The sequence below is a fragment of the Nothoprocta perdicaria genome, unplaced genomic scaffold, assembly GCF_003342845.1.
Source record: "Nothoprocta perdicaria isolate Ctin4 unplaced genomic scaffold, notPer1 scaffold_40, whole genome shotgun sequence".
NCBI classification, from domain to species: domain Eukaryota; kingdom Metazoa; phylum Chordata; class Aves; order Tinamiformes; family Tinamidae; genus Nothoprocta; species Nothoprocta perdicaria.
In genome coordinates, this window is record NW_020455644.1 from 1,074,051 (window position 1) to 1,099,670 (window position 25,620).

The 25,620-nt window shown below is 37.6% G+C and overlaps 1 protein-coding gene across 1 annotated transcript in view; it reads right to left on the reverse strand.

Annotated features, from left to right (window-relative positions):
- The window catches only part of TOP2B (DNA topoisomerase II beta), a 56,599-nt gene that overhangs the window by 15,965 nt on the left and 15,014 nt on the right, over positions 1-25,620 (reverse strand). The window contains exons 2-13 of the mRNA XM_026045491.1: positions 23,157-23,330; positions 17,644-17,734; positions 16,446-16,509; positions 15,279-15,424; positions 14,209-14,306; positions 12,962-13,174; positions 12,699-12,872; positions 5,416-5,517; positions 5,179-5,316; positions 3,343-3,481; positions 1,085-1,242; positions 313-438 (exon numbers count right to left, since the gene is read on the reverse strand). Of these exons, the coding sequence (XP_025901276.1) occupies positions 313-438; positions 1,085-1,242; positions 3,343-3,481; positions 5,179-5,316; positions 5,416-5,517; positions 12,699-12,872; positions 12,962-13,174; positions 14,209-14,306; positions 15,279-15,424; positions 16,446-16,509; positions 17,644-17,734; positions 23,157-23,330 (1,623 nt within the window). The remainder of the gene's footprint in view (positions 1-312; positions 439-1,084; positions 1,243-3,342; positions 3,482-5,178; positions 5,317-5,415; positions 5,518-12,698; positions 12,873-12,961; positions 13,175-14,208; positions 14,307-15,278; positions 15,425-16,445; positions 16,510-17,643; positions 17,735-23,156; positions 23,331-25,620) is intronic.

The window sequence follows — 25,620 nt, forward strand, 5'->3', positions numbered from 1 at the left end:
CTAGACCTGGAAGTAAAATAGTCATGAGAATAAAATGTCTATCCCTGAGCTAATAAGCTCTATCATGTCAAGCACTGTGGTAGCTTCCAAGGTGCTTTGCCCATGGCAGATTTTATCTGAAAGCTACGCAGTTCACAGCTGGTCCACAGCTCTCATTGGTCTTAAGATCCCTGGTAATTCAGAACTCTGGGAGAAAATAAACTTCAGAGATACTTGAAGTGAAGCATTCACAAAACCAACTTCAGTTTTATCTTTCTGAAATCAGAACAATTTTACACGTTTAACACTTTAGGATTCACGTTTCAGACTAACCTGATCAGTCATGATCATAATTTTTCCATATCTCAAGCTCTTTAGAGATTCTGGATCTTCATAGCTTTTCTTGTATTGTAGCCCAACTATTTTGATAATGTTGTTGATTTCTGCATTTTCCATGATCTGTATGTATAAAAAAAGTTATTTTTGCAGTCAAGTCTAAAAGCAGAAATTCAGAAACATCCCATTCCACGTGAGATTCATAACTCCTTTTCCTGTCCTCACACTTGTAAATCCTACTGTGCACACAAATTCCAAATTCTGTACCTGCCTACAGCACTTTGGGTCCATACTGCAGGGAGAAAGGTGCATGTAACATAAGTCATCTCACGAAGCTGCCTTCCCTCTCCATTATTACTATAGGCATGTGCCTTATCCAAAAAAACACAGTGTGGAGGGCAACAGAAACAGTACAGTGGGAAACACTGCTGTTGCCATGTTGGGAAGTAATGAAATTACACTGCAATTATGAGAATATCCGATCTTACTATTTTATGTAGTTACACAAAGTGTTAATTTAAGGTAGAGAATGTAAGGAATCGGTTCTCCTTGCATTTGTAGAAAAAATATCTTAAGCATCTCAGTACTGTACTAATATACTTCATATTGCCAGTTCAGAATTTTATCACAGGTTTTGAAATACCTTTCCCAAATTATCATGAAAGAAAAAAAAAAACCCAGAAATGAAATTATGAGGATATAGCCTAGAAATCAAGGATAAACAGCACACGTCCATCCATGAGGTAAGGGAACCGACAAGGCTGCTTACCTGTTTGTGAGAAGCTTCCCGAACGTTGAGAATTTTACCCCTGAGTGGGAACACCCCGTATCTGTCTCGGCCAATAACACCCAAGCCAGAGACAGCTAAAGATTTGGCAGAGTCTCCCTCTGTTAATATTARCGTGCAGTCCAAGGAATGTTTGCCACCTGCAGTCCAGGAAGAAGCGAAGGCAAAGAGAAAAAAGCAGAGAAGCTTTTAAACTCAACTAATAGAAACATGTTTCAACTATATTTCTTCTTAAATTAACCTACTCTCTTCCTAAACTAAATGACACATAAATTTAAATATGGCCCTAAAGCTCCACCATGGGTGTGAGGATCCTTGCCCTCAGCAATATCCTGTGGTTCAGTATTGGACAAGGAGCCAAAGAACAGATTGGGATGTAGTGGTGTGGCCTCCAAAGTGTTTGCAGAAGCAATTTCATCAAATTACATTTATTTGGCTTTTTCTTTTTAATTACACATAAGCTGAAACAAGGCAACCACAAGAAAAAACTAAAAGTAAAGCTCAAAGGATTTGAACATTTGCACTTGCTATACATCCCCAGAAATTTATTGACTATAAGAAGCAAATCTTTATTAATAGTATAAATTCAATTCTACAAGACACATTGTATTCCACTGTTAAGTGCCTGTGTCTAGGGTGCTTAAAACTGGTAAGAGGCACATTCTGTTGATCACATGTGCAGTGGTTGAAGGGATGTTTTAACTGGGATGTAGATCCAGGAAAGCAGCCCACCCTTTCCAGGAGTGCAAATGTTCATTAAGTGCATTAGCTACTTAATCATGAAACACAGAAGGACAAATGGCAAAGACTGCAATTAAACTTCCTGCAACCTGGCTGAGTCTTACCTACTACTATGAGGAATGTTTTGAAATCAAGGTGGCAACAACTCCCACTTCCTCTTACTTAGAACTTAGATTTGACATTTCTGGTCATCTGAATCAGACATACAGCTTAATCTAAACTAGGCACGTATTCACACTGCAACCAAAGGTGTAACTACCATGCACTGCTACCATGCTGCAAACGTATCACTCTTCAAGCCCATTCTCTTTCATATCTTTAAGTACTAATCACTACTGAMCCCCATATTCAGTAATATCAGGTGCCCTCCCCAAAAATAAAACAAGTGTTGGGTGCTGATCTCAGCTACAAATTCACTCTTGAAGGGGAAAAGATGTCTAACAATCACAGGAAGAATTACAATTGGAAGGATCTGTGGCCAGACACACATCTCTCTCTGCACCACTCGACACAAACCACATTAACAACTACTGGCCCCTGCTAGTCTAAGCTGTGGTCRTTTTGAAAAGACTGGAGCCGTGTAGCTCTTCGTGACGTGCACATTTAACAGCAGATATTTATGCAGCAAAGACTTGAAACTTCTGGTCCCWGAAGCAGCCAACACCTCTGACACCAGGACAGAGCAAGCCCAGTCCTCACTTCACCTCACCTGAACCTCGGAATCCCCCAAGCCTTTTTGTTAAGATGCCAGGACAGAGAGAGATTGGCAGGCTTAAGATGTTTTGCCTGTGTACTCATTAAAGAACTTCTAAATACCAGGACTTCCTTTTCTCTTTAACTGACCAGCTGCATAAATACACACTGTGCTTTACCCCAGTGTTGTCCTTCCCAGCCTCTGAACCTTGACATATTATTTGCTGAAACGTCCTGGAGACGTGTGGAGAGGAACAGCGGGAGGAACAGCCAGTATCCCAATTCCTGGCTGCAGTAGGAAGTCAGCCAGTGGGGATTACCAATTCTCTCTGGACCCAACAGGAGCATAATGGCATGTAAGGTCTCATGAASTGCTCCCCCAGGTCTGTGTAATACACAATCTATCTGTTACAGCTTGTTACCCTATGGAGACTCTGGTCTCTTTATATGAGACATGTCAAGAAGACCAGTCACCTCTAAAACAGGATATTGAGAAAACTATTTAGGAGAAATCACAGATTAGAAAACACATAATCCTTAAGCATAGAACTAAACTCCTGCTTTTGTTCAGCTGCATTAATTCTTTACCATAAAAACTACTGTATTCCTAATATCAAACTCTTCACATCATGCTTTAATTCCAGTATCTGAATTTAGTGAGGCAGTCTAAACAGCAAAGGTTTTAACAGCTAACTATTGCAATCACAGTTCTGTTTAAAAAATCATGCACAAGGTAATTAGAGCATCAGAAATGATTTAACAATTCTTGAAACATGAATCACGCATTAGAARCTGAGTGCTCTTACCAGCGTCATTAGCATCATCCAGCTTGGGAATGCCCTTGATTTTGCTGTGTTTCACCGACGAACACTTTTTGTTCAGCTGAGTCTGTGCTTTAAATTTGACCCAGTTCAAAATACTCTCAATGATACCACAGTTAGAGGCCTAAAAGCAAAAGATGAGAACTGTGTGTGAGAAAAGCAGAGCTTTGCACTGCAGATTCTTATCTCTCAATTTAAAGTTATTGATCAAACAGTGGTTCTCAAACCCCTCTACATTTTAGGACGTTCAAAATGCAAAAGATCAAACAATTAACACATACATTATTGTCCAGCACCTTACACACACAAACTGAAAAGAAAGCACACACAGAGCTTCTCTTCTCCCTATCAYATTTACTGGAAAGTCTTCTTATTTCTCCCTTCCTTCCCACCTTTTTGTCCTACCTACCTATTAAATTGGTGGAAAAGAAGGAGGGAAAGAGGATAAAGGCCTAATAAAAGCTTGTCTTCTGCTGTATGGTTTATACGCCAGAGACACCTCGGGTACCAAGCTTCTGTGTTCCGGCAGCAAAAGGCACCGTGCCAGGCTCGTGCTCAGGCCCATTTTTAAGTTTGGGTGGAAATGACCAAAAATGACTGGCAGGTTCCCAAAAGCACATGAAAATAGGCTCTATAGTAACTACTACCACAACCTGGAGAGACTGATGGCATTTTTAAGATATGCATCTGCAGCACATGAAAATATGCACATGGCATATTTTCTACTAGCTTTAGATATGATTTCACACCAAAAGAAAATACAGCTGGAGCAAAATAACGTCAACTTTGGCACTTCATTATTTCCACATAATACAATATTTACCAACCAGAGATTCCACTGCATAKTAATATTTCTCTGCATATTAAGTAATTCTGAAGATAAATGCTCATTTTGGGGAATATCAGAAACACTAAGTCAAGCACATCACAGAAATAAAATATATATTAAAAAAATCTGGAGAAGAAAATCCAGGATTGTGTTATYTTTTCCTGTAAGTTCTATAACAGTGCTGCTAGTAACACAAAATTAGAGGAATAAAATATCACACTGTGAATCACCCTTTGATGCCAGGAGTATAAGCAGCAGCACCATTCTCCTTTCTAGCACAGTTCCATTCACATTACTGCCACCAAGTAGAATTTAATGATTTATAGCTAACAGAAGTCTAATTTCCCTTCCTTYTGTAGGAGCACAGTAGAGAGGAAAGCTCTACCATGTAATTGTAGTAATACTCTTATTACTTATTGCTACTTATTAAGTAGCAATTCTAAGGTCACTGATAACCATTTTTTAAATTATTCTCTAAATTTGCTCTCTTGAGAATAATAATCATTCGGAAGAATAATATCCGTTCTGAATAACACATCCCCAGTTTTGCATTGCCTTGATKACTAGAAAGAAAAGGTAGATGTGACTTCTTCCTCTGAAACAGCATCTGTTTCAAAGGAAGAGAATGAGATTGCTATCAAAGAATGAAGTACAGTAAATAAAAGAATCCTCTCAAGTCAGAAAAAATATTTTAACACAAAAATTGGTCAGGGCCTATGCTTAGATTGTAAGAGCCAAATCCATTTCTGCAGTAAATGAGCTATTCAGGTGAAACTTGCTTTTAATCCAGGGCAAAATATAGTCATTGCCTCCATCATTAAGGTCAGAGAATTAACAGAAGTTCCTCCAAACCATTTTATAGCATGCTGATGTCGATAAGGTACCATAAATGCATCAATTAATCTTCGTCTACATGCCCCAACATACATACAACATACAACATACATATACATATTCCTGCTCCACAGAGAAAATGACTATGCTTTACTTACTGCTTTAAAAAATTTCTCAGATAGCTGGCACTTGGACCCAAAACTTTTAGGCTGCAATGTCATGTTTTCCTTTGTTTGGGAGTCAAAAGATGGGTTTTCAATCAAGCAGTTAACAAAAACCCATATATGATTCTTCACCTGTTGAAAACACAGAAAACAATTTACTTAATAATAAATAAAAACGAAAGAAAATTACGATATTCATCTTTTTCATTTTCTGTCTTTATAGTTACTTGCCTGAAATGGTTTCACTGAAACACCAGCTTTATTCTTCTTTTTCACCACTTCTATCAGTTTGCCCACAACTTGATCCACCACATAGTCAACGTGCCTACCACCCTTAACAAGGAAAAAGAGAGAGGAAAAAAAGAGAAGGCATTGAAATTCCTTATTCCTTTTAACTGCATTACCAAAACTCCTGTAGTCACACTTAAATTTAGCACTTCCTAGACATAAAGTTATAGCATAACAGACTTAAGTCTTTCACATAATTCTGTCTTCATACAGTTGAGGAAAATAGATTGACAGGGAACAGAACAAGCAGGAGACTCTTCTTCCACCGCGTAGTGACGGACAGCGAGTGTAACAGCTTACAGCTCGTAAGAGGCTGCCTACCCTTAGTTATGTGCAGATCCCAAAGCCCTTATGGGCAGATCCCATAAGCACTCTGAAGCACTAGCAGGGACCTTGCAACCCCACACGGTTGCCCACAGGCATCTTTCCAACAGGCACATTAAAAAAAAAAAAAAAAAAAAGAATTTCTTGGGTGCGAGAGTGACAGAGTCAGAGAGAGCCTGGAACAGGTGGCCCAGGGAGCTTGTGGAGTCTCCTTCTTCAGAGATGTTCAAAAACTGACCCTGTACCACGTGCTCTGGGTGTCCCTGCTCAGCAGGGGGGTTGGACTAGATAATCTCTAAAGGTTCCTTCCAACCTCAACCACGCTGTGATTGTGTGATTCTGTGAAACATGTCACATTCTTTCATCATATTAAACTTGCCCTTCCTCTAAGGGCTTGGCTTATAAAAAGACCTCCAAGATCCCAACTATGGATCTACAGTATGAATTCCTTCCCAAAAGTCACCTCAACTTTTCTTAGCTGTATTTAACAGAACTCTTCTGGACAAACACTGTTCGTGTTCAGCCTGGGGCTTATAGAGCACAACGGGAGAACAACCTGCAAGCAGCCAACTCTGTACCCAGGAGCTTCTAAAAGAGCAAAGAACAAGAACACCTTGAGATGACTAGAGGATCTCCTCACAGCTCAGAGCTCTGACCTGCTGTCACAGCACGCGATACACACAGAGCCACAGACCAGCCCCACATGCAATGTGCCCTCACAGGGCRTCAACCCCAGGTGACACACCAGGAGCCACAGGCCCTGCAGCAATCGAGGGCAGCCAGCTGGGGTCCTGTGCTATTGCCCAAACACACAACAAAGAAAATGATTTAGAATCAATTTTTATGCTATCCCTGTGCAAAAAGGCAGTGACAGTATTTCTTTCTTCATTTCTTTACTTTGAGGGTGACAGAGTGTCCTGGCACAGGCTGCCCAGAGAGGTTGTGGAGTCTCCTCTTCTGGAGATCTTCCAGACTCTCCTGGACGCCTCCCTGTGCCCATGCTGGAGCAGGGGGGTTGCACTAGATGGTCTCTAGAGGTCCCTTCCAACTTCGACCATTCTGTGATTCTGTGATTTCATCCTTCACAGCTGAGAGTAAAACATTTGTAATGCCTGCCCCAATTCTTCTTTTTACCTTCAAAAGAGGGTGACTTCTAGCAGTGGTTATCTGTGCTGAAGGCCTTTCCAACTAGCTATCTCAAAAGTTAAGTCGTTATTGCAAAAACACCTTTGGATGAGTCACTACCCAACTACGAACCCCAGCACGACAGACTTCAAGTAGGAAATACTCCCTCCTGTACTTCTGAAGTCATAGGCCAGAACMGTTCCCTTTCTGCAGCCACCTGTAACTGATGTTTTGCAAGAGGGCARCATGATGAAAACATTTTCAATGTGTTACCCTTAAACAGTGTTCATGTCACTGATAACATTCAGACTGAATGGGGGAAACTAGGCCTTTGGTACAGATACAATTAATGTCACAACACCATGACCCCCAAAATGCAGACATCTACACAAGGTGTCCCAAAGCTTCTATCACCTTCTCTATCTGCAGTTCTCTTTGGTCTTAGCCTATAAACCAACTATTTTAAATCCTATAGCATATTGCTACAAGACAAGTAATTCTGAGATGAAATTGACTGAAAAGGTAAAGACTTTTTTGGGGAGAAGAAAAGATCTACTACATCCTGTGACGACCTATTTAGATGTGGAAAGAAAATCTAATAATTACGACGTTTGTTMTGTAGTTCAGAAATTGTTTGAATCAGAAACACCAACAAAGACTAAAACAGCTTTAATTTATATTACTGAAAGAAACAATTAYAGGAAAACTATTTATTACTTAAGCTAACACAGATCATTTGTATTTCATGGGACTTAGAAATCATTCCCACAATACAATTATTGAATTATATCAACTAACATTAATAAATAACACACAGAAAATCCCACATAAGTGGGATAAGTCATAAGTCATTTGAGAAAGATTCATGTCACAGGCTCAGAAGTAATTGCTTTCTGTAAAACAGAATTAGAGACCACTGATATAATTATGATTAATAAACATAACTAAAAACATTACAGATTARGAAGAACAACTAGTATTTGCAGATATGCACCCTACCAGCCTTTAATTCTACGGAAGAATGACTATGTTATCTGCCAAAACCGATGGCGATAAATCCATTCAAATATTYACAAGTCCAAGTGACAAGCTTTCTTGGGAAAGATGGCATTTTGATGTCAAAAAAACGAATGGTCTTGAAGCTCTGGATATCTGAAAGCTTAAACAAAGACAACTGGGAAAGAATATACGGAAAGGAGCAGCAACCACCTGCAGCCTAAACCAGCTGCTGCATGTGGACAAAGAGGGCAGAGAAGAAAGAAAAACAGGATCTTCTCCTTCTGATGCTGGGCTCTAAACGGAACTACAGGCTTCGCTGCTAAAAATACAGCAATTGGAAGACAGTACCACAAAAAAGAGCTAACATGAAGGAGCTTAGTGTGTATTCTGCTCTCTTCTAAGTGCAATATATGAGGAGGCAGAGGTTCCCTATATTTGCATGAGAAGATGAATATCAGAAGTGGGCATCTGGAGAGAGGAAGGAAAAAAAGGCCAGGACTTGCTTTCCTCACCCCATCACAGAAAAAATGTTTCTTTTATACAGAGATCAGAGCTCTCAGTGAGGTTATAGAGCCCCTACAAGGAATATGTTGGCATGACAAGATATATTCTGCTGAAATTCTACTGTCTTATTTTAAATTCTTACACAAAGAAGTATGAAAAATGATAAAATGATAAATTCTAGTGGCCATTAAAGCACATTCATAATACTTTGACTAAAATCTAATATCTTAAAACTGACACAGCAGTATCCTCTTTATACAATTAAAACATATCCAACTCAAAGGCCATTACTATACCCCAGAATATCACCTTTTTTTAGTATTACTGTCTACAGAAATGCAGATTAAATAATGGCTTCTGTTCAAACTAATCCACATTACAACAGATGAAATAAGGAAACACTTCCATGGAAAYATTAATCAGAAAGTAACAAATAAAAAAGTCCTCCTTTAGAACGGTTCTGAAAACAGATCTGAGGAAAAACAGGATGGATATGAGGAAGTCCGGGATAGGAAAAAGAAATGGAAAGCAAAAACTGAAAGCAAGAAGCAGTCGAGAAGATAGAGAAAAAGTATGAACTACAACAAGTAAGCAAAAAAGTAAAAGCCAGGAATTTAAATTTTAAGAGACAGTGAACATTCGAAAAAAAACTGAAGGGGATGGAAAGAGACTGAATTGAGGGGAGATGGTAACTGTGTTCTCAACTTCATGTAGAAAGAAGAGTTGAAAAGAAAAAGAGAGAAAAGGTAAAAAATGGCTTCCTTAAGATGGCAGCTATTAAAAATTACTAAATTGGCATCTGTGCTTCAAATAAGCCATATAGACTGTCATAAAATAATAAAATCTTGAGCCATAAAATAAACTGCAACACACAACACCAATATCAGTCAGAAGGATCACATATTTTACTATTTTTTCCAAGACATTTCTTCTTAAAACAACCAAACAATTTTTATGCATATACAGACAAACATAAGAGGTTTCAAGTGCAAGTTGAATCCTGGCACTTTAAAAAAAAATTGTTTCAAAATTGTAGAAACAAACCACTATTGGCAAATATTAAATGACTCATATTTCAAAAATATTCCACATTTGAACAGCAATTTTTAAATGCATAACTTTTTACTCACCACATTATTAAAATCTCAAGCTTGCATCAACATCTCTAATTGCAGTTTAGTTTTTGGATTTACAAGTGGATTAGAAAAGTCTAGTTTTAGCATTTCAAATATTTTGCTCAAGCTGCACAAAGCAGCTGACATAGCAGAAAATCACCTACTTACCAATAATTCTTGTGCTTAAAAGGTATTAACTATAACGCTTGCTCATTGCTGTGTCCATTCCTAGTGTGTAGCATTGAGTGAGGGATGTTCAGAGCTCAAAGGTGGGAACCTTTCAACCATCTCACCAGTAGGTGGCACATTTACCCACTAAGGAAGCATAACAGCCTGTAACTGCCCCAACTGTCGGGACATKGAATTCGAGACTGGAAAAGAAAAAATGTCCTCTGCACCCAAAAGGCTGCCCATAACCATTAGAATATAGTCTTAGGAAAAAGAGAACTACAGCAACACAAACTTGCCCAAAAGGCAATCAAAAGGACTGAACCCTGAAGGGTTYGCACACTTCGGGATGCAAGGACCTTAGCAAAGAATAGGTGCAGCAAAAGCCTTAAACGTAAAGTCTGGACTGGCTCCAAAGATGTTATGTTAATATTTTCATCAACAGTCAACAATTAGTTTTAAGGTATGCCACATTTAAGTTCTAGGGGCAGATAAAGAACTCATATGGCAAACTGAAATTCACAAGCTTTTCATAGATTTGAAGTTTTTAGCTCTACATCCATTCCATTTTCCCCCAAATTAGTTTTCTATTGTGTTTATTTTACCAAATAAACATGGAAATATCAAGTTTTTATTATTATATTTAATATATAGTCTCAAATTTTGGAACTGCCCTGAATTTCTTGCTAAATTTAACAGGGTRGCTGCCCTGCACCCAAGTCTAACATATTCCACTGCATTCACATTAGCTGAATGCTTCTGCCAAAATGATTGCTAGTACCGGAGTTAGCAGTGCTGCAATACTAAGAACGTTACTGGACTGATGTTAATAACTGAAGTTTCTACTGCAATTTCTACTACAGCTGCTATCCGAAACTCAGAACTCAGGAAGACAATGTTTAATCAGTTTATTTGGATGTAACACAAAAGGTTGTCTGCAGAACCATAATAGCTAGAAACATTCTTTCAAATGCAATCTTAGTCTGTGGCAGCCTATGATTGCAAACTGTGAATACACAGGGGCCTGATCATTAGTGACACAGTAACAAATGTCCAGAAACAAAAAAAGGGAGCTGTGCCTCGACATACTGCCTGACCTTCTACCCACCCCTAAAAAAAAATCCCATCAACCTAAAAAAATGGTTTGAATTTAAAGCAAGTTTTTTTTTTTTTTAAAAAGGTGGAAGTTACGGCTGGGTGAATTTTATCCAGAAACAGAAATGAAAAGCTTTCAGCAAACAGTGATACACAACCAAACAACAGCTGAAATGAGCTCCTCACCTGTTAGCAGATAAGGGAACAGGCAGTAGACGCAGTTAGTTACTAGCCATTATGTCTCAGCAGTGGGTAGTTGCACATCAATTGCTGGTGAGGTGGTTCACCGGCCCCGAACATTCCACATCCAGTCACACACATAAGGCATGGATTGGGAGAGCGGGAAAAACTAGAAATTACAACACTTACCTTTGAAGAATACACAGTACTTTTTCTATGAATTTTCTTAAAGAATATATGTTAACAACGTATGTGTAACTGCATGATGGATGAAAACTGCTCCAAAGGAGTCAAATTCAAAATTCTTTGAGTAAGTGTATGCAATATATTTACTCAGGAGTCAGTAAGTATTKATTTTTTCAAATATATTTTCATAACCTGCTATCAAATATTATTCCTCTGTACTGTCAGCTTCTTAAAGATATTTTAAACATCCTTTAAATTCATGAAATTTTGCTTCTTTATGTTGCATAAAGAGGCCTGAAGTAAAACAAACATTCCCTGAACTTCAGCATTACCAGTTACGTTGTCTGCTTTCCCCAGTTTTCACAATATCAGATAAGTATGTAATTACAATGTGCATTTAAAAGGTAAATATTCTACACCAAAAGAAACCATCTCCCTTATCACTGAACTCTGGTTCAGCTTCATTGAAAATGACACTGGAGGAAATTATGTAGGAGCAATCAGGTACCAGCAAAACCCTAGCTAAACTCCACCTATCACCTATGTTAGCACTGGTCTTCTGCACCTCAGTCCAGGCTAGGGACCTCCCTCTTTTAGAAGCACTTGTAGCACTGCTGGAACTTTCTTCTGCTCCTAGAAGAGACCTGAGCAAGTTTTGAAGTGTCTGATTACAAATTCTTATCTTTCTAAACTTCTGGGGAAAGTCAGGGTTAAGATTCCCTAGAAATAGCCCAGCAATCAGTGGAAACTGGGGCAAATATTGCTTAGCTGTTGTCACATCGCTCATCCTGCATAATTTGTGAAGGGCAGAAATGAAAGAGATTCTTTCACCATGGTGGATCTTAGACTCCTAAACTTCTTCTTAGGGCCACAGCACACTGGCATAAATAAGAGCTGTGGGGTTTAGATGATTGTCTTGGTTTAGTTGTTTAGTTGTTATTTTACTATGTAGAGCAAATAGCTTCTTGATCCCAAATGAAGATTTGCAATGACAACATTTCACTATTTCTGTAGTTACTGAAAGGTACAGAGAAAACCTATACCCCTAAAGAAGAAAAGGATATAAAAGAAAAATAATCTCAACATTTCAGGCCAGTTTTATACATCATAAAGCAATAAATGGAAAAACACTTTTCATGTATACTGATAGCAATTTTTCCCAACCAAAATTCGCTACTAACTTTAAGCATTTCCATATTTTTTTTAACCTTATTTTCACTTATTTTATTATAATCTGAGTTGAAAAGGACAGAATRCAATATGTTGACTAAACTTCCATTAAGTTCCATTCATTTTTATCTTTTAAAAGTAGCCCCTAAGACATCAGCATCACTGATAATGATTCCTAGTTTTTTAAAAGTACAGAAATCCAAGATCTGCTTTCACAGATCTTCTCATGCAAACGATTATCTCACCTATTTATTTATACAAGCCATAAATATTTTTATCAAATACCTGGCTAGGCTTAACCTTAGCATATATTTTGATCCTTCACAGTTTTTACAGTTTATTACAGATATAACTACTCACCTTTGTGGTAGCTATGCTATTTACAAAGCTGATTTGCTGAAAGCCCTTTTCACTCAGAGTGAGGCACACGTCCCAGCGCTCATTCACAACTTCATGAATAACTTTAAGTGCAACTCCAGTTTCATCCAGTTTGTCCTTTACGTAAAGATCTACGTAACTGCGAAATCCATTTACCTACAGCAATACAGAGAAACAATTACCATTCTTCCCATTCAATATGCTCTATTTAAAATAGAGGCTCTTATTTCAAATGAGGCTCTTACAGGTAATTTCTTCCCATTCAGCATAACTTTGACTCCTTTGCATGACCCAGCCAAGTCATATGCTCTTCTGGTCATGAGGGCCACAATATCCTTATCAAGTTTTTCCATTTTAAATTTGGATAGATCTGGCTGGAATGTAATGCACGTGTAGTCATCACCATCAAAATGCTTAATCTTGGGTTCAGAAGTCTTCATCATATTGTTCATCCAGGTCTTTGGAAACAAAAACATTTTAGATATTAGCTTACAATAAAATACTTGTTATTCTCCTCCTTTGTCCCATCTTCTAGCTATGCTAAGACAACCAATGGTGGTAGATTTCTCTTGGAAGTTTCCTCTGCTAAAATGTGAGGCACATATTTGATTCCCTCACCATGATTTGCACAAGCAGTGGTGACAGAAATCCATTAAAAGACCAAGCAAAGGCTCATTCACGTTCTCCTACACCACACACTAAGGTCCAGTTGCATTCAATTTTCAGTTTTTGAAAGTATATAGTATTTTATGGTTTCTGGGAAGTTTCAAATAGTAGAGTCTACTAGTCTACTAGTGTAGACTTTTTTTCATAGTAGACATTTTAGCTAGTATCATTTGCTTTTCAGCATTTAGTGGAAAAAGTTAAATTCTTACAAAGTCAGGCAAAACATTCCCATATACTGGTTATGTCTGTACAACAACAGCACAACTGGAAATGGATTATTTGTCTAGAAAAAAGAGAATGAAGCCACCAACTATGAAAGATTCAAAGTTGAGGAACTTTGGTAATTAACACCCTACCAAAGTTCTTCAAACTTTTATAAACTTACACACACACACACACACACACACACACACAAAATAGCTTTATAATAGTATAAAAATTATCTAGATAATTGCTCTAACATTTGCACAGCTAAAAGTAGTAGTTCTCTGACAAATTAGAAACTGAGCAATTAAAAAAAAGTTTAAATAAGATATATTCAATTTTTATATTCATTTCCACATGAACATACCTTAGTTTTACRAGCAATGTGTTTCATTTTTAGTCACTTTGCACTCTCAAGAAAAACATTAATTACTTAAAAGAAAATTCCCATATTCTAACACGTACAAGTACCAATTTTATGGAATTAAATCTAGTCTGCATACTCGATAYACGCATCACATTTGAAAGTTAAATGATTCATTTCATGAAATAYTGAAAAGCATTCAATTTTAAATTCATAACTACAATGAGGAAAAGGAAAAAGTTGAGACRATTTCTATACCTGCTTAAAGCTGTGTTTGTATTCTTTGCAAGCAGTTTCAACTGTAAACTTTGTACTGAATATGTTACAAAGTTTTGCACCGTACCCATTACGGCCACCTGGAAAAATAACACAGAGCTAAGTTTTTTAAAGGAGAAACTGTATTTACCATATATAGAAAATATGCAAACAAAGTCCCATGGTCCCACGTAAGACAGAAGTGGAGCCCCATGCCAATAGCTACGAAAGGACACCCGAGGTCCAGTTTCACACAACTGCTGATCTGGGGCGACTGTTTCTGCCTCCCAAATGAGCTGTTTGCTCCTCTCCCACCTCCTCCCCGTGTCGCAGTCCTGTGCTGCAAGGCAGAAACCATCAACACCCTCATCCAGGGGAAAACAATCCCGAGCCCAAGGTACACGGAGGGACTGGGGATCCTGAGAGAAGGCAGTTCAGTCATCCCCGCTTCTTGGCACCAGCTCAGAGACACATCATATTGACTGGAATCACATGCAAATTTATTTCTCAAGAAATTTAGAAGGAATTTTAAATACAATAAGTTCAGCTTAAAATAAAATCAATTAATTCCTATGTGTTGTAAAAGAAAAAATCTGAAGTTTTCCATTGGTGGAAAAAATGTATGGGCTAGGATAAAACAAAAATCTTTCACTCATGATCTAAATCAGCAACAGCATTACTATACCTTTAAGGGAAATACATCATGGACTAATTTATTAAAATATGCATTACTATACCTTTAAGGGAAATACATCATGGACTAATTTATTAAAATATGTTTTCCTTCAATTTTGACTGGGTAAAGCTTTTCATGCTTGCAGATGCTGTAATTACCACAGAACTATTGGGGGTAGTAAATAATGAATCCTGCCACGATACTACAGAAGCAAATACGAAGCACTCTTTAAACAATGCCATTAAATAAAAAAGAAACTAAACAAGTTTCTTCTTTTTTTTTCCTTTTCACAGTCATTTTACCCTAACATTAAACCTCAGTAATTGTGACTAAGTGATTATCCATTACAAAAACAAACTAATTAATTGAATGAACAGAACATGATGAATGGTCTTGCCTGTAACTTTCTTCTCATCATCGTCATAGTTGCTGGATGTTAGCAGCTGCCCAAAGATTAAAGCAGGGACATAGACTTTTTCTACTTTGTGTTCCACAACTGGGATACCTTTCCCATTATTCCATATGCTGATAATGTTCGACTCCCTGAAAATAACAAAGAAAGGCAATAGGTCAACTATTGTATTCTTGAAAATAGGCTCCTGCATACAGTGCAGGTTTAAATAACTGCATATGTTATAGTAAAAGGCTGCACTCTTGCTATGTTTGTAGTTCTAGAAATCTTAATTACCAAAAAAAGAACCCCACTTTTGGGGCTTATTAGGTGTCTTACAAGAACAGTATAATTGCCCATATATGACAATATTTATATCATAAAAATAACCTGCAAAAATCTATGTTCGAATAACTTCCACTATCAACACGATCTGCTGCCAAATCCTGAAGTTCAGTTATACTGTTGTATTATTCTTAAACTACTACAGTAGCTTTTGTGGATTTCATGGAAYTCCACTGACACTCAGCCAAGCTACAATCTGTTTACATAGTGATTTCCTATTTATTATCTTCACCGTAGCTTCTTTYATGCATCAGTGCCAAAACTCCTCTTCAAATATTTATTAAACATTTCACTACGACACCCCATCACCATCTCTTTAACTATGGTGTTTCCCATTAGGAAATAACTCTTCTTCAAGGATTCTGTTTGGAAAAACAGTGACGGTGAGATATTTGCAATCTGCTCTTTCAGCGTGTTATATGTGAGGAGTTCAAACGTAACTCCATCCTGGTGCTAACAGAGTTCATGTGGAAGCTCAAGAGAAACAAAATTATGTTACAAATTAAGAACTGGCTTTTTTGTTTTACTCATAACCTCTCTCAATACAGTTAAACTTTCAACTGTCAAACCTTCATCTCGTTATGGATTTTAAAATCTTCAGGTTTTAAGTTTATTCAATTACTCAAACATTCAAGAGCGGTTTAGGAAAACAAATTATTATAAATCCAAAATTATTGCTCGCCATTTTAATTAATCTTCTCAGCTGAAAATAAACCAAAAGATTATCTCATTCTAATAAACTCAGTTTCATTTACTAAAAACTTTTATAAAAATCTAAACGACGACTGCACAGGCAGGGAACACAAACTGCAATATGCTTTTACTTACGGATCAATGGATATTTTAATACAGGTCATATTCTTGTCCCTCTGCTTATTGTCAGCGGCATTGACTATAAAACAAAGCAACACAATTCAGCACTTTCTAGGARCAAAAATTAACTACTGGATCTGTACAACCCATTACATCCACATGCCACCACAAGYTACAAGGGTCAAGGTGTTGCCTAATCAGATTGGTTTGGGGGTTTTTGCTATCTTGTTGCTAAAATCAGGGAAGGGCAACCTGCAAGATGACAACATTTTTCAACCTTCTTACGGCTACTGATTCTATTTCTAACAGTTATATTGTATTAGAAATAATCACAGAAGCATATTCTGCAAGCCAATAATTGATCTTAATATACTAAAAAACTTCATTGTTTTGTTGCTCTGTGATGCATTTCTGCAGACATTTATTGTACATATTACACTTTTGCCCCTTATAAAATATTATGTTCTAATTAATATTGTAATAGTGTATTTCTTATAGTTGAGGAGAAGTCTGAATTTATAAGCTCTTACAGCTGCAATTATCATTACGACTTATAATTCATGTTATAACAGCATCAATTCCAGAACCCTATTGATGTAGGCACTATACCCACACGTCAGAGTTGGCTTTACTGATTTTAACCGGAAAGAGATTGTTTATGCCAACACTGTTAAAACTTAATGATTTTCTTTTAGAACAACTCCATTCTGCAATGTTTTAGATGGAACAAATTATGTTTAGTGTATATGTCTGTTTCTTTTTATGCATTTAGACACAGCAGGAGTGAAACAGTAGCTTTATAGAAGTCCATCCTACTCTAAAAAGACCACAGAAATATGCACATATACATATACCTATTCCTTAAAGAACAGATAAACAAAAAACTAGGAAAATATGCATTACTGAATCTGTTTACTCATCGTGTTGCCAGTGAAAATCCTGAAGAAGCAACATTAAGTAAGCTTTTTAGCTGCAGAAGTTCTCTGTGAGACTCTAAAGTCTCACAGAGACTGTGAGACAACCTGTGAGACTCTAAACTACTTGTACTTTATATAGTTTAAGATCAAAGGTAAGTACAATTTAATATGTGATAAGAATTTAATTGAACTATACTCACATGCATATTAATTACACACTAATCGGCTTTGAGAGCTTCAAGAATAATGGGCATTCATATTACAATGTCATTCTTAAAAATTCTTTAAATACTTACCAAGGATTTCATCAAAGATCTTGTACAGTCCTGGGACAAAAGTAACTTCTCTGCAATTCATTCCCACATCTTCATCATAAACCCACATTAACTACATGTAAACAAAATAATAATAATTTATTTATTCATTAAAAAAGGTGTGTATTTCTGTAACTTGGAATACGTAACACTGCAGTAAGTAGAATTAACATTTTTATCTTCATTCCTATATCATAAATTTTACCTGATACAAAGGTAACCAACCACCTTTTTTTCAAAAAGGAAGAACAGTAAATGCTTCTATTAATATACGTTTAGGATTTTTTAGCTCTGCCAGCACTATTTTATCTGCTTTTAATTTATGCCTAAATTCTCTTATACTCTAATCCCAACAGATGCAATCCAATAAAACAGTTTGGTTTTGAAAGGATTATTAACAATAAGGAATTCAGCATGATTTTCAGTCTCGTATAAAATCAAATTTCTACTTGAAAACATATCGACATCAATATAAAAAATAACAAAACAAAAATACAAATCCTGTAGATCATTTCAATAAGTACACACGCTAACTACACGCTCTGAAAAAATGTCAATCTTGTATTTACGTAAAATGGTAGATTTTAGGCTACAAGCAATTCTAGTTAGTGATAAATGGGCACTGGTATCAAATTGATGGGCTCCACAAGAATCTCTTCATTAGTCATGAAGATCTGTTCTGAATTGTAATAATTCATCCCAATAGTAGGGCCTTGTGCTGAGCAGAATGGTAATATCAGTATTTCGATATAGTATCTAGCTTTTATCTTCATTTCTTAATAAGGCTTTTTTCCTGCTCCTTTCCTTTAATTTTAGTCCCAAGCTACATTTTCACAGCAACTGGTTATATAGGAATTCAGTCATTTGATTACAGGATCGTGGAACTAAAGTCTCAGAAAAACAATGCTTCTGCCCGGACCTTAACTTCCTTCCCTAGACTCCATACAGGATGCTGTTTTTAGAACATATAAAAACAAAATGAATTTAACAGTCAGAAACGGTYTCCCAGGGTTCACTTCATTCAACCACTGACAAGTGGTGGAAGCAGCTCTCGAGAACACAGAGAAAGATTCTTTCTGAGAGGAATCTTGCCAATCAAATGAAGAGATGAACCAAACATACAACTATGTTTCTTGTCCTGTACTAGTCACTAAGGGTGCCAAGCTCATCTTGGGACCTAACTGTAAGTTACTTTTATGACCAATCCCATCAATTTAGAAATATCAGAAGTAACAGATTAATAAATTTGCCTTTATTAAGCTTTCAACAGCCTTTCTTTCCTCCTTCACTGGTCTGTGCACAGCACGGAGTTCAGTGAGGAGGCTAAGCTATCCGTAAGAGCTAGGAGGGCTGGTCCCTCTCCCTTACACTTGTAGCTACTTGGTCTTGTGCTGCCCATGGAGTGAGTCATCCTGCTGCTCAACTCAGCCCTGCACTGGTGAGTCAATTCAGCTCACAAGAAACGGCAAAACAATTCTTGTTCCTACCAGAATAATCTTCTGGTTGGCCGTGGGCTCAATAAGGAGTTCAACAGACTGTCATTTCAAACCATTTCAAACCTGTCTTAAACCATTTCACTAAATAAAGATTCATTTCCATATTTAACTCTTTGGCAACSTTCTCGCCTCTTTCATATTCCCTTTGCTGTCTTAAACATTCTTGTCATCCTATTTAACAACCCTCCCACCATCTTAAGAACAAAACTTCAGCCCTACTAGGGATGACTTGTACTGAACAGAACTGCCTGTCCCCTCCTTTTCTACTTGTTCCTCTCATCTATTCACATTTTAGTTCTTTCAATCTTTAGGAGAAAAAACCTATTTGTATTTTTCACAATGCTCAGCAACAAAGGGACTCGGATCTCCGCACAGCCTCTAAGCACAGCAGAGCTGTAACTTTTTTATTATAAAGGTAGGTACTACTGTTGTAGTAGCTCAGCGGACAACAGCGCTCCCACGGGGGCCAGGGAGCGTACGGTACGTTGGATTTTTTTAAATAAATCACTTTCATTTATATTAAAGTTGACCAGTCAACTTATTTCAAATCAACTAGCTAGTTTCCTTCACTCTACCATGAAACATCTTTGTGGACCTCATGCAGTAGTAGGACTTGAAACAACAAATTCCATAGTAATGGTAAAGACATCAGAGGCCCTAAGTACAGCAATATCATTCCTGAAACTCATAGTTCAGACAATCAGTTCAGAACCTTCAGGACAGTTTGTGTCCTAGAACTGGTTTCTGTACCATTTATACTACTTTTAGAATCAGCACTAGTAGGAGGATTCTGTATTCAAGGAGCTGCTACATGTCTGAAAGTCTAAATCCCTTATTACACTTCATCAAACAAAACATTTTAAAAATATATTAAGAATAGCACAGAAAAAAAATCTTTTTAGTTGATATTCTCATATGATTTCAGGTTTCTCTTAAAAAATATATCATCCTATGTTGGAATTCCTCATGAGAGAAACTTCCACTGAAAGGAGTCTTTTCAGTCAAGCAGTAAAGCAAATTTTTAAATACATGAAGTATGTATGAACCCTGCTGGTGTGCACACAGCAGCTGAAATAGTGCTGGTTGTGTTCAAATACAGGACTATCTGTGATTGACTGTTTTAACAGAACAGCCAACAGAACACTTCAACCAATGTACTGCAAGTGTAATGTCAAATAGCTTATGGCTATTTATATATGGCTATATTTAAATTGAAGTATATGCTTATCTAGAAATGTTTACATTGGATGCCATCCTTCCCACTGGCTGAACTATCAAGCTTTCACAAAGCAGCTTCTAATTCAGCTTCTGAAATACTGAATATTCTGAAACACAGAAAGCTTCAGAGAACAGGCACCCAGACTGGATATCCATGGATATTCAAAGACCAACATTTTTAGTAAGCCCTTGGGAAAGTCTCAATGTCCAACTATTTCTTTTGTTAAAAACCCTTAGCTGCTTCATTTCATACAGTATCTCTGCAATACCAACTACTAATCTGCTCAATTCAATGACTTTTTATTCAATTTGAAAAATGTTGACAACATCAGTGCAATCCCATAAAAGAAATCCAGCCTTCCTTCCAAGCAAAAATACTCCTAAAATAGGATGTTTCTAATTAAAGATATCATTTTTAATTTGCATTTAGGTAACGTCTCCTAGCTCCAGTGTACAGCATTTCTAAAGCATCTCCTAGATTCAGTGGAAGGGAAGACATAATTAGAATTATGCTAATAGTGCTTGCAGTCTCTCCTTGTGACCTTTGGTCCTGGGTGGACAGAAGGCGGCGCTCACTGTTTTTTCTGATAACAGCACAAACACCCTCCCTCCCCTTCCTATTTCTAGGTGGATGGAAAAATCAGAACCTTATTTTGCCAAGTCAGAACGGTGTTCATGAAATAACTGACTGGAGCTGCTGATGGTGCATACAGTGTTGTGCACAAAAACGAAAAACAGCCTGATGAGGATTCTAWTTTTTTTCATATATTCCCAAGACTTTTTTTTTTCCTAGATGCAAATGGAATAGATTACAGAGACAGTATTTTCTAGGAGGAGCACATAAGGCCTGTTATCCTACAGCTTTAATGAAGGCATTTTGACTTAATTTGTAAGATAACTCTCTATCCTTGGGAATCATCTTCCCTTCTTCCCCACTCAGGCCCAAGCATCGCAGCTTTCCTGCATTAGATGTAATTCAGCTTCAATGACAAAAAAAGGAGTAACAGATACCCGAGGATTTGGCGAGACCAAGACTTGAAAGATCTGATTCTGATGACCTTGTACATGAATTCAAGTAACCCTGTCTCATGTCTTGCCCTCTSTACTCTTTTGTTTGTCTTGTCTACTTAAGAGCACTGAGATAACAACTGAGATTTCTGAGAGTGTGCTTGTACACTGCCTGCTACCATAGGTCTTCATTTCATAGAGGCTACCATAAAAATACAGATATTAAACGAAAGTGTCTTCCTTTCCTGAGCTGCATTTTGCTCAGTCTGATGCGTCTTGCTTAATATTACACTACGCCAAGGCATTTCATGCCAGTATCTTCCCTACCAATCCCAGAAGACAATGAGTTACATTTTAAGTACCAAGAACTATTTTCAGTGAAACACAATTGTTCACTTAATATTTTTTATAACACAATGAGAGCCACCAAAAACAAACTGACTGCAAAAGCTGCAAGCTCTACATTTGGAGTGGACTCTCCAAGAATATAAGGCAGKACACAAAGGGAAAGTTGCCCTCTCCTCTTTGTAGAGCTTATCTTTCTATTAACACTACATGAGTTAGGTGCCTTTAATCTTGGGAAAGTTTCTCAAGGTCTGAAGGAGTTGAGATATTTACACATAATTACACAGTTTAATCTTCTAGCTAGATATTCCAAAAAAAAAATCGTCAGACAACAGAACTAAACACAATATTTCTCAGGTGAAAAAAAGGAATAAAAAAAGCTCTTCTTCTAAGCTAATTCTATTTGAACAACAGGTTCCTTTATAATGAAAAGTTAGAGAGAATCCAAACCTTTGAATATCCCTTTTCCTAACCATTTTTTTCACCCTCCAAAGAATACAACAGCTAGAAATTGGAAATAAATATATAYGAATGCAATGCCTAGATGCAAAGGTATTCTGGAAAAGGAACAACCAGTATGACAATGTAGGGAGCTAAAATACAAATGATTTTCTTCTTCACTGAAAGATATGAATGCTCAAGCAATCTGCATGCAGCTTCGGAGGAACAGGCAAGAGAGTAGGAGCCTGGTCTCTGAAATATCTCRTCAGGAAAAGTTTACAGATGATGAAATTAATTAGAAAAACTCAACTGCTTAGGAGAGAGCTAAGAGGGTAAAATCTGCAACAACTATTTTGGGTGTCCCCAAATTGACTCATTTCAGTAAATTTAACTTTCCAATGTAATTGCTGCTCTCATATGAGGAGAAGAGAAGTAGAGGTTTGGCAAAAATTACAGCTTAAAATTACACAAAGACTCCTTCAAATGAAAATTGACTRCCTCCTGCTTGGAGGTAGACTCCAAAAATGTATATACTGGAATTTAAAAGAATCTTCAACAAGGCTAATAAAGGGTCAGCATGAAGCTTAAATTTTCTTTTCTCTATCTAGATAAACAGATCTAAAGTGTTTTTTGGACCAACAACAGTTGCTTCTTACTAATCTGTATGAATGTTTGTTCATATATTTGTGTGTGTGTGCCTATTTGTAAACATACAAACACAGGCACAAATATGTAGGGGTGTGTGTGTGTGCTCACCGTCTGAATGAACTTGAAAAAACTCTCAGCATTTATTTCATTTATTGATTTCAACTAATCATTGCTTTGAAAAACCTGTTCTACACGTGCACACATCAACATTACCATAGTTCTTAGAATGCTGATTTCCAGTATTCAAAAATTGCATAGTTTTGTATTTATTGACTAGACCAAGCGTTTCCTCACTGTAACAACAAACACTATTAAAACTGTAAATTTAACAAAACTTACCTGAGTTAASGGCTCGACCGACCCAATATAAGTGTCTGGACGGAGGAGGATGTGTTCGAGCTGAGTCTTTTTCTGGTAGACTCTCTCAACAGACAACTTCTTTGAAGTTTCATTCTTATTGATGCTTTCAGATTCTTCCTTTTTTGAAGCATTTATCTGATTATCAAATAAAGTCTTAAAAAAAAAGAAAAAAGAAAGAAAAAAAATCAATCTCACTGTCACTCTTTCAAGATACAAACAAATCCTGAGAGATCAAAATTACAGTCAAAAATTGTCATGTAATTTAAATGTTAAATTTTCACGTGCATTGAGATCAAGTTATCCTATCAACAGATAGATACATTATTAGATTATGCTACAGTTTCCTAACCTGTATAGCATTTTCAGACTTTCTTGACTTGTGAAGCATGATGAACCACATAAATGTAGCAACACTAAGTTACAAAAGACACTCTCCTCCTCAGGTTAAGTACTGGTAACATCCATTCTGTACTTGAACATTCAATTCCTAACCAGTGAATATCACTCTCAACAAGGACAGTGCTCTCATATTTTAGTTTGGACTATCTGATTTTCACTCAGCAAAACTTAGGGAACACAGTAATGCCCCTCTGGCTTTTTGCCTAGGACACACCAGCTATAGTTTACATCTTCTATTCATTTGATTGAAGTAATTCAAGCTAATGCAATCCCAGCTTTATTCTGAAATAAGCCAATGAGTATAAGAATAGAGAAACACACGGGTTAGTGTCAGAATATGTATTTAATTTTAATGGAAAATGTGGCTGGAGATGACGAACAGTTTTTGGCTGGAGGAGCACACACTATTGTATTTCCCTTAAGAAAACTGTAATCCACTTTCAGAGAAAGATACAAGGATTTAGTAATTTGAAGCATCTTTCAAATTCTTCCTGATAACATTAACATTTCCTTCCCATTGAAACAAACAAACAAAAAAAAAAACACAAAATGAAAAGTTAAAATTTCTAGGAGTAATTGGATCTCAAAAAGTCCCATTCTGAGCCAGTAAGAGTGTATCTCTCAAGTAGCTCAACATGACATTCATTTTATAACACACTTTCTTGCATGTAAATTGGAATTCTCTTAAAAGCATCAATAAACATAACTTTAACTTATAATTTTGCCTGGCTGGCATACATAAAAGGAAGATAAACTGTGTCACCACCACCTCCCTCTCTTGCAATAAGTTTAGCAACTTTGAAGTAAATGTTACATAAGCAGTAAAAACCATTAACAGACAAACAACRACAACAAAAGCCACTTGCCACTCAAGTAAATATTTTATATCCATTTAGCTGTTCTCAGTAAGTCTACACACAAAGCAGACACATGCTAAACTCTAATCCTGGATTAGTTTAGTCACCATGCATGCTTTTGAGCTAGACAGCACAAACTAGCACGTAGTAACAAGTACACACACAGAACAGAGGATACCAGACTTGCCCTAACAACTTCATCAAATTGAGACACCAGCAGCCTACAGCATACAGTGAACACAGATGATTCTCTGTGTATTATTCCAGTTTGTCTACTCCAACCTGTGTGTAAGCTTTGATGCTCTTAGGAGACAGAGGAATTAACCTTCTGGGCTTGGAGATCTCTCCTGGAGACATTGTTCTGGTAAATTTATGGAACTCCTACCATATACTAAGCAAATCTCTGAGAAGACAGACTGTGAGCAGTAACAGCCACAGACAATTGCTAAGCACCAAGTGAATTTGGAGAAACCAGGCAAGAACCTGCTTCTTGCCTGGTTCAACAGGGGCAAGAGGTTCAACAGGGGCAAGTGCAGGGTCCTGCACTTGGGGAGGAATAACCCCGGACACCAGTACAGATTAGGGGCGGACCTGCTGGAGAGCAGTCCCGCAGAGAGGGACCTGGGTGTCATGGTGGACRACAAGTTGACCATGAGGCAGCAGTGTGCCCTGGTGGCCAAGAAGGCCAACGGGATCCTGGGGTGCATTAAGAAGAGCGTCTCCAGCAGGTCGAGGGAAGTGATCATCCCCCCTCTACTCAGCCCTGGTGAGGCCACATCTGGAGTACTGTGTCCAGTTCTGGGCTCCCCAGTACAAGAGGGATGTGGAGCTGCTGGAGAGAGTCCAGCGCAGGGCTACCAGGATGATCAGAGGCCTGGAACATCTGCCCTATGAGCAAAGGCTGAGAGAGCTGGGCCTGTTCAGCCTGGAGAAGAGGAGGCTGAGGGGGGACCTGATCAGCGTGTATAAATACCTCAAGGGAGGCAGTGAGGAGGAGGGGSCGGCCTCTTKTCAGTGGTGGRCAGKGATAGGACTAGAGGAAATGGCTTCAAACTGAAGCATCGGAAGTTCCACAGGAACTTAAGGAAGCATTTCTTCACTGTGAGGGTGACAAAGCACTGGACCAGGCTGCCCAGAGAGGTTGTGGAGTCTCCTTCTTTGGAGATCTTTAAAACCCGCTTGGATGC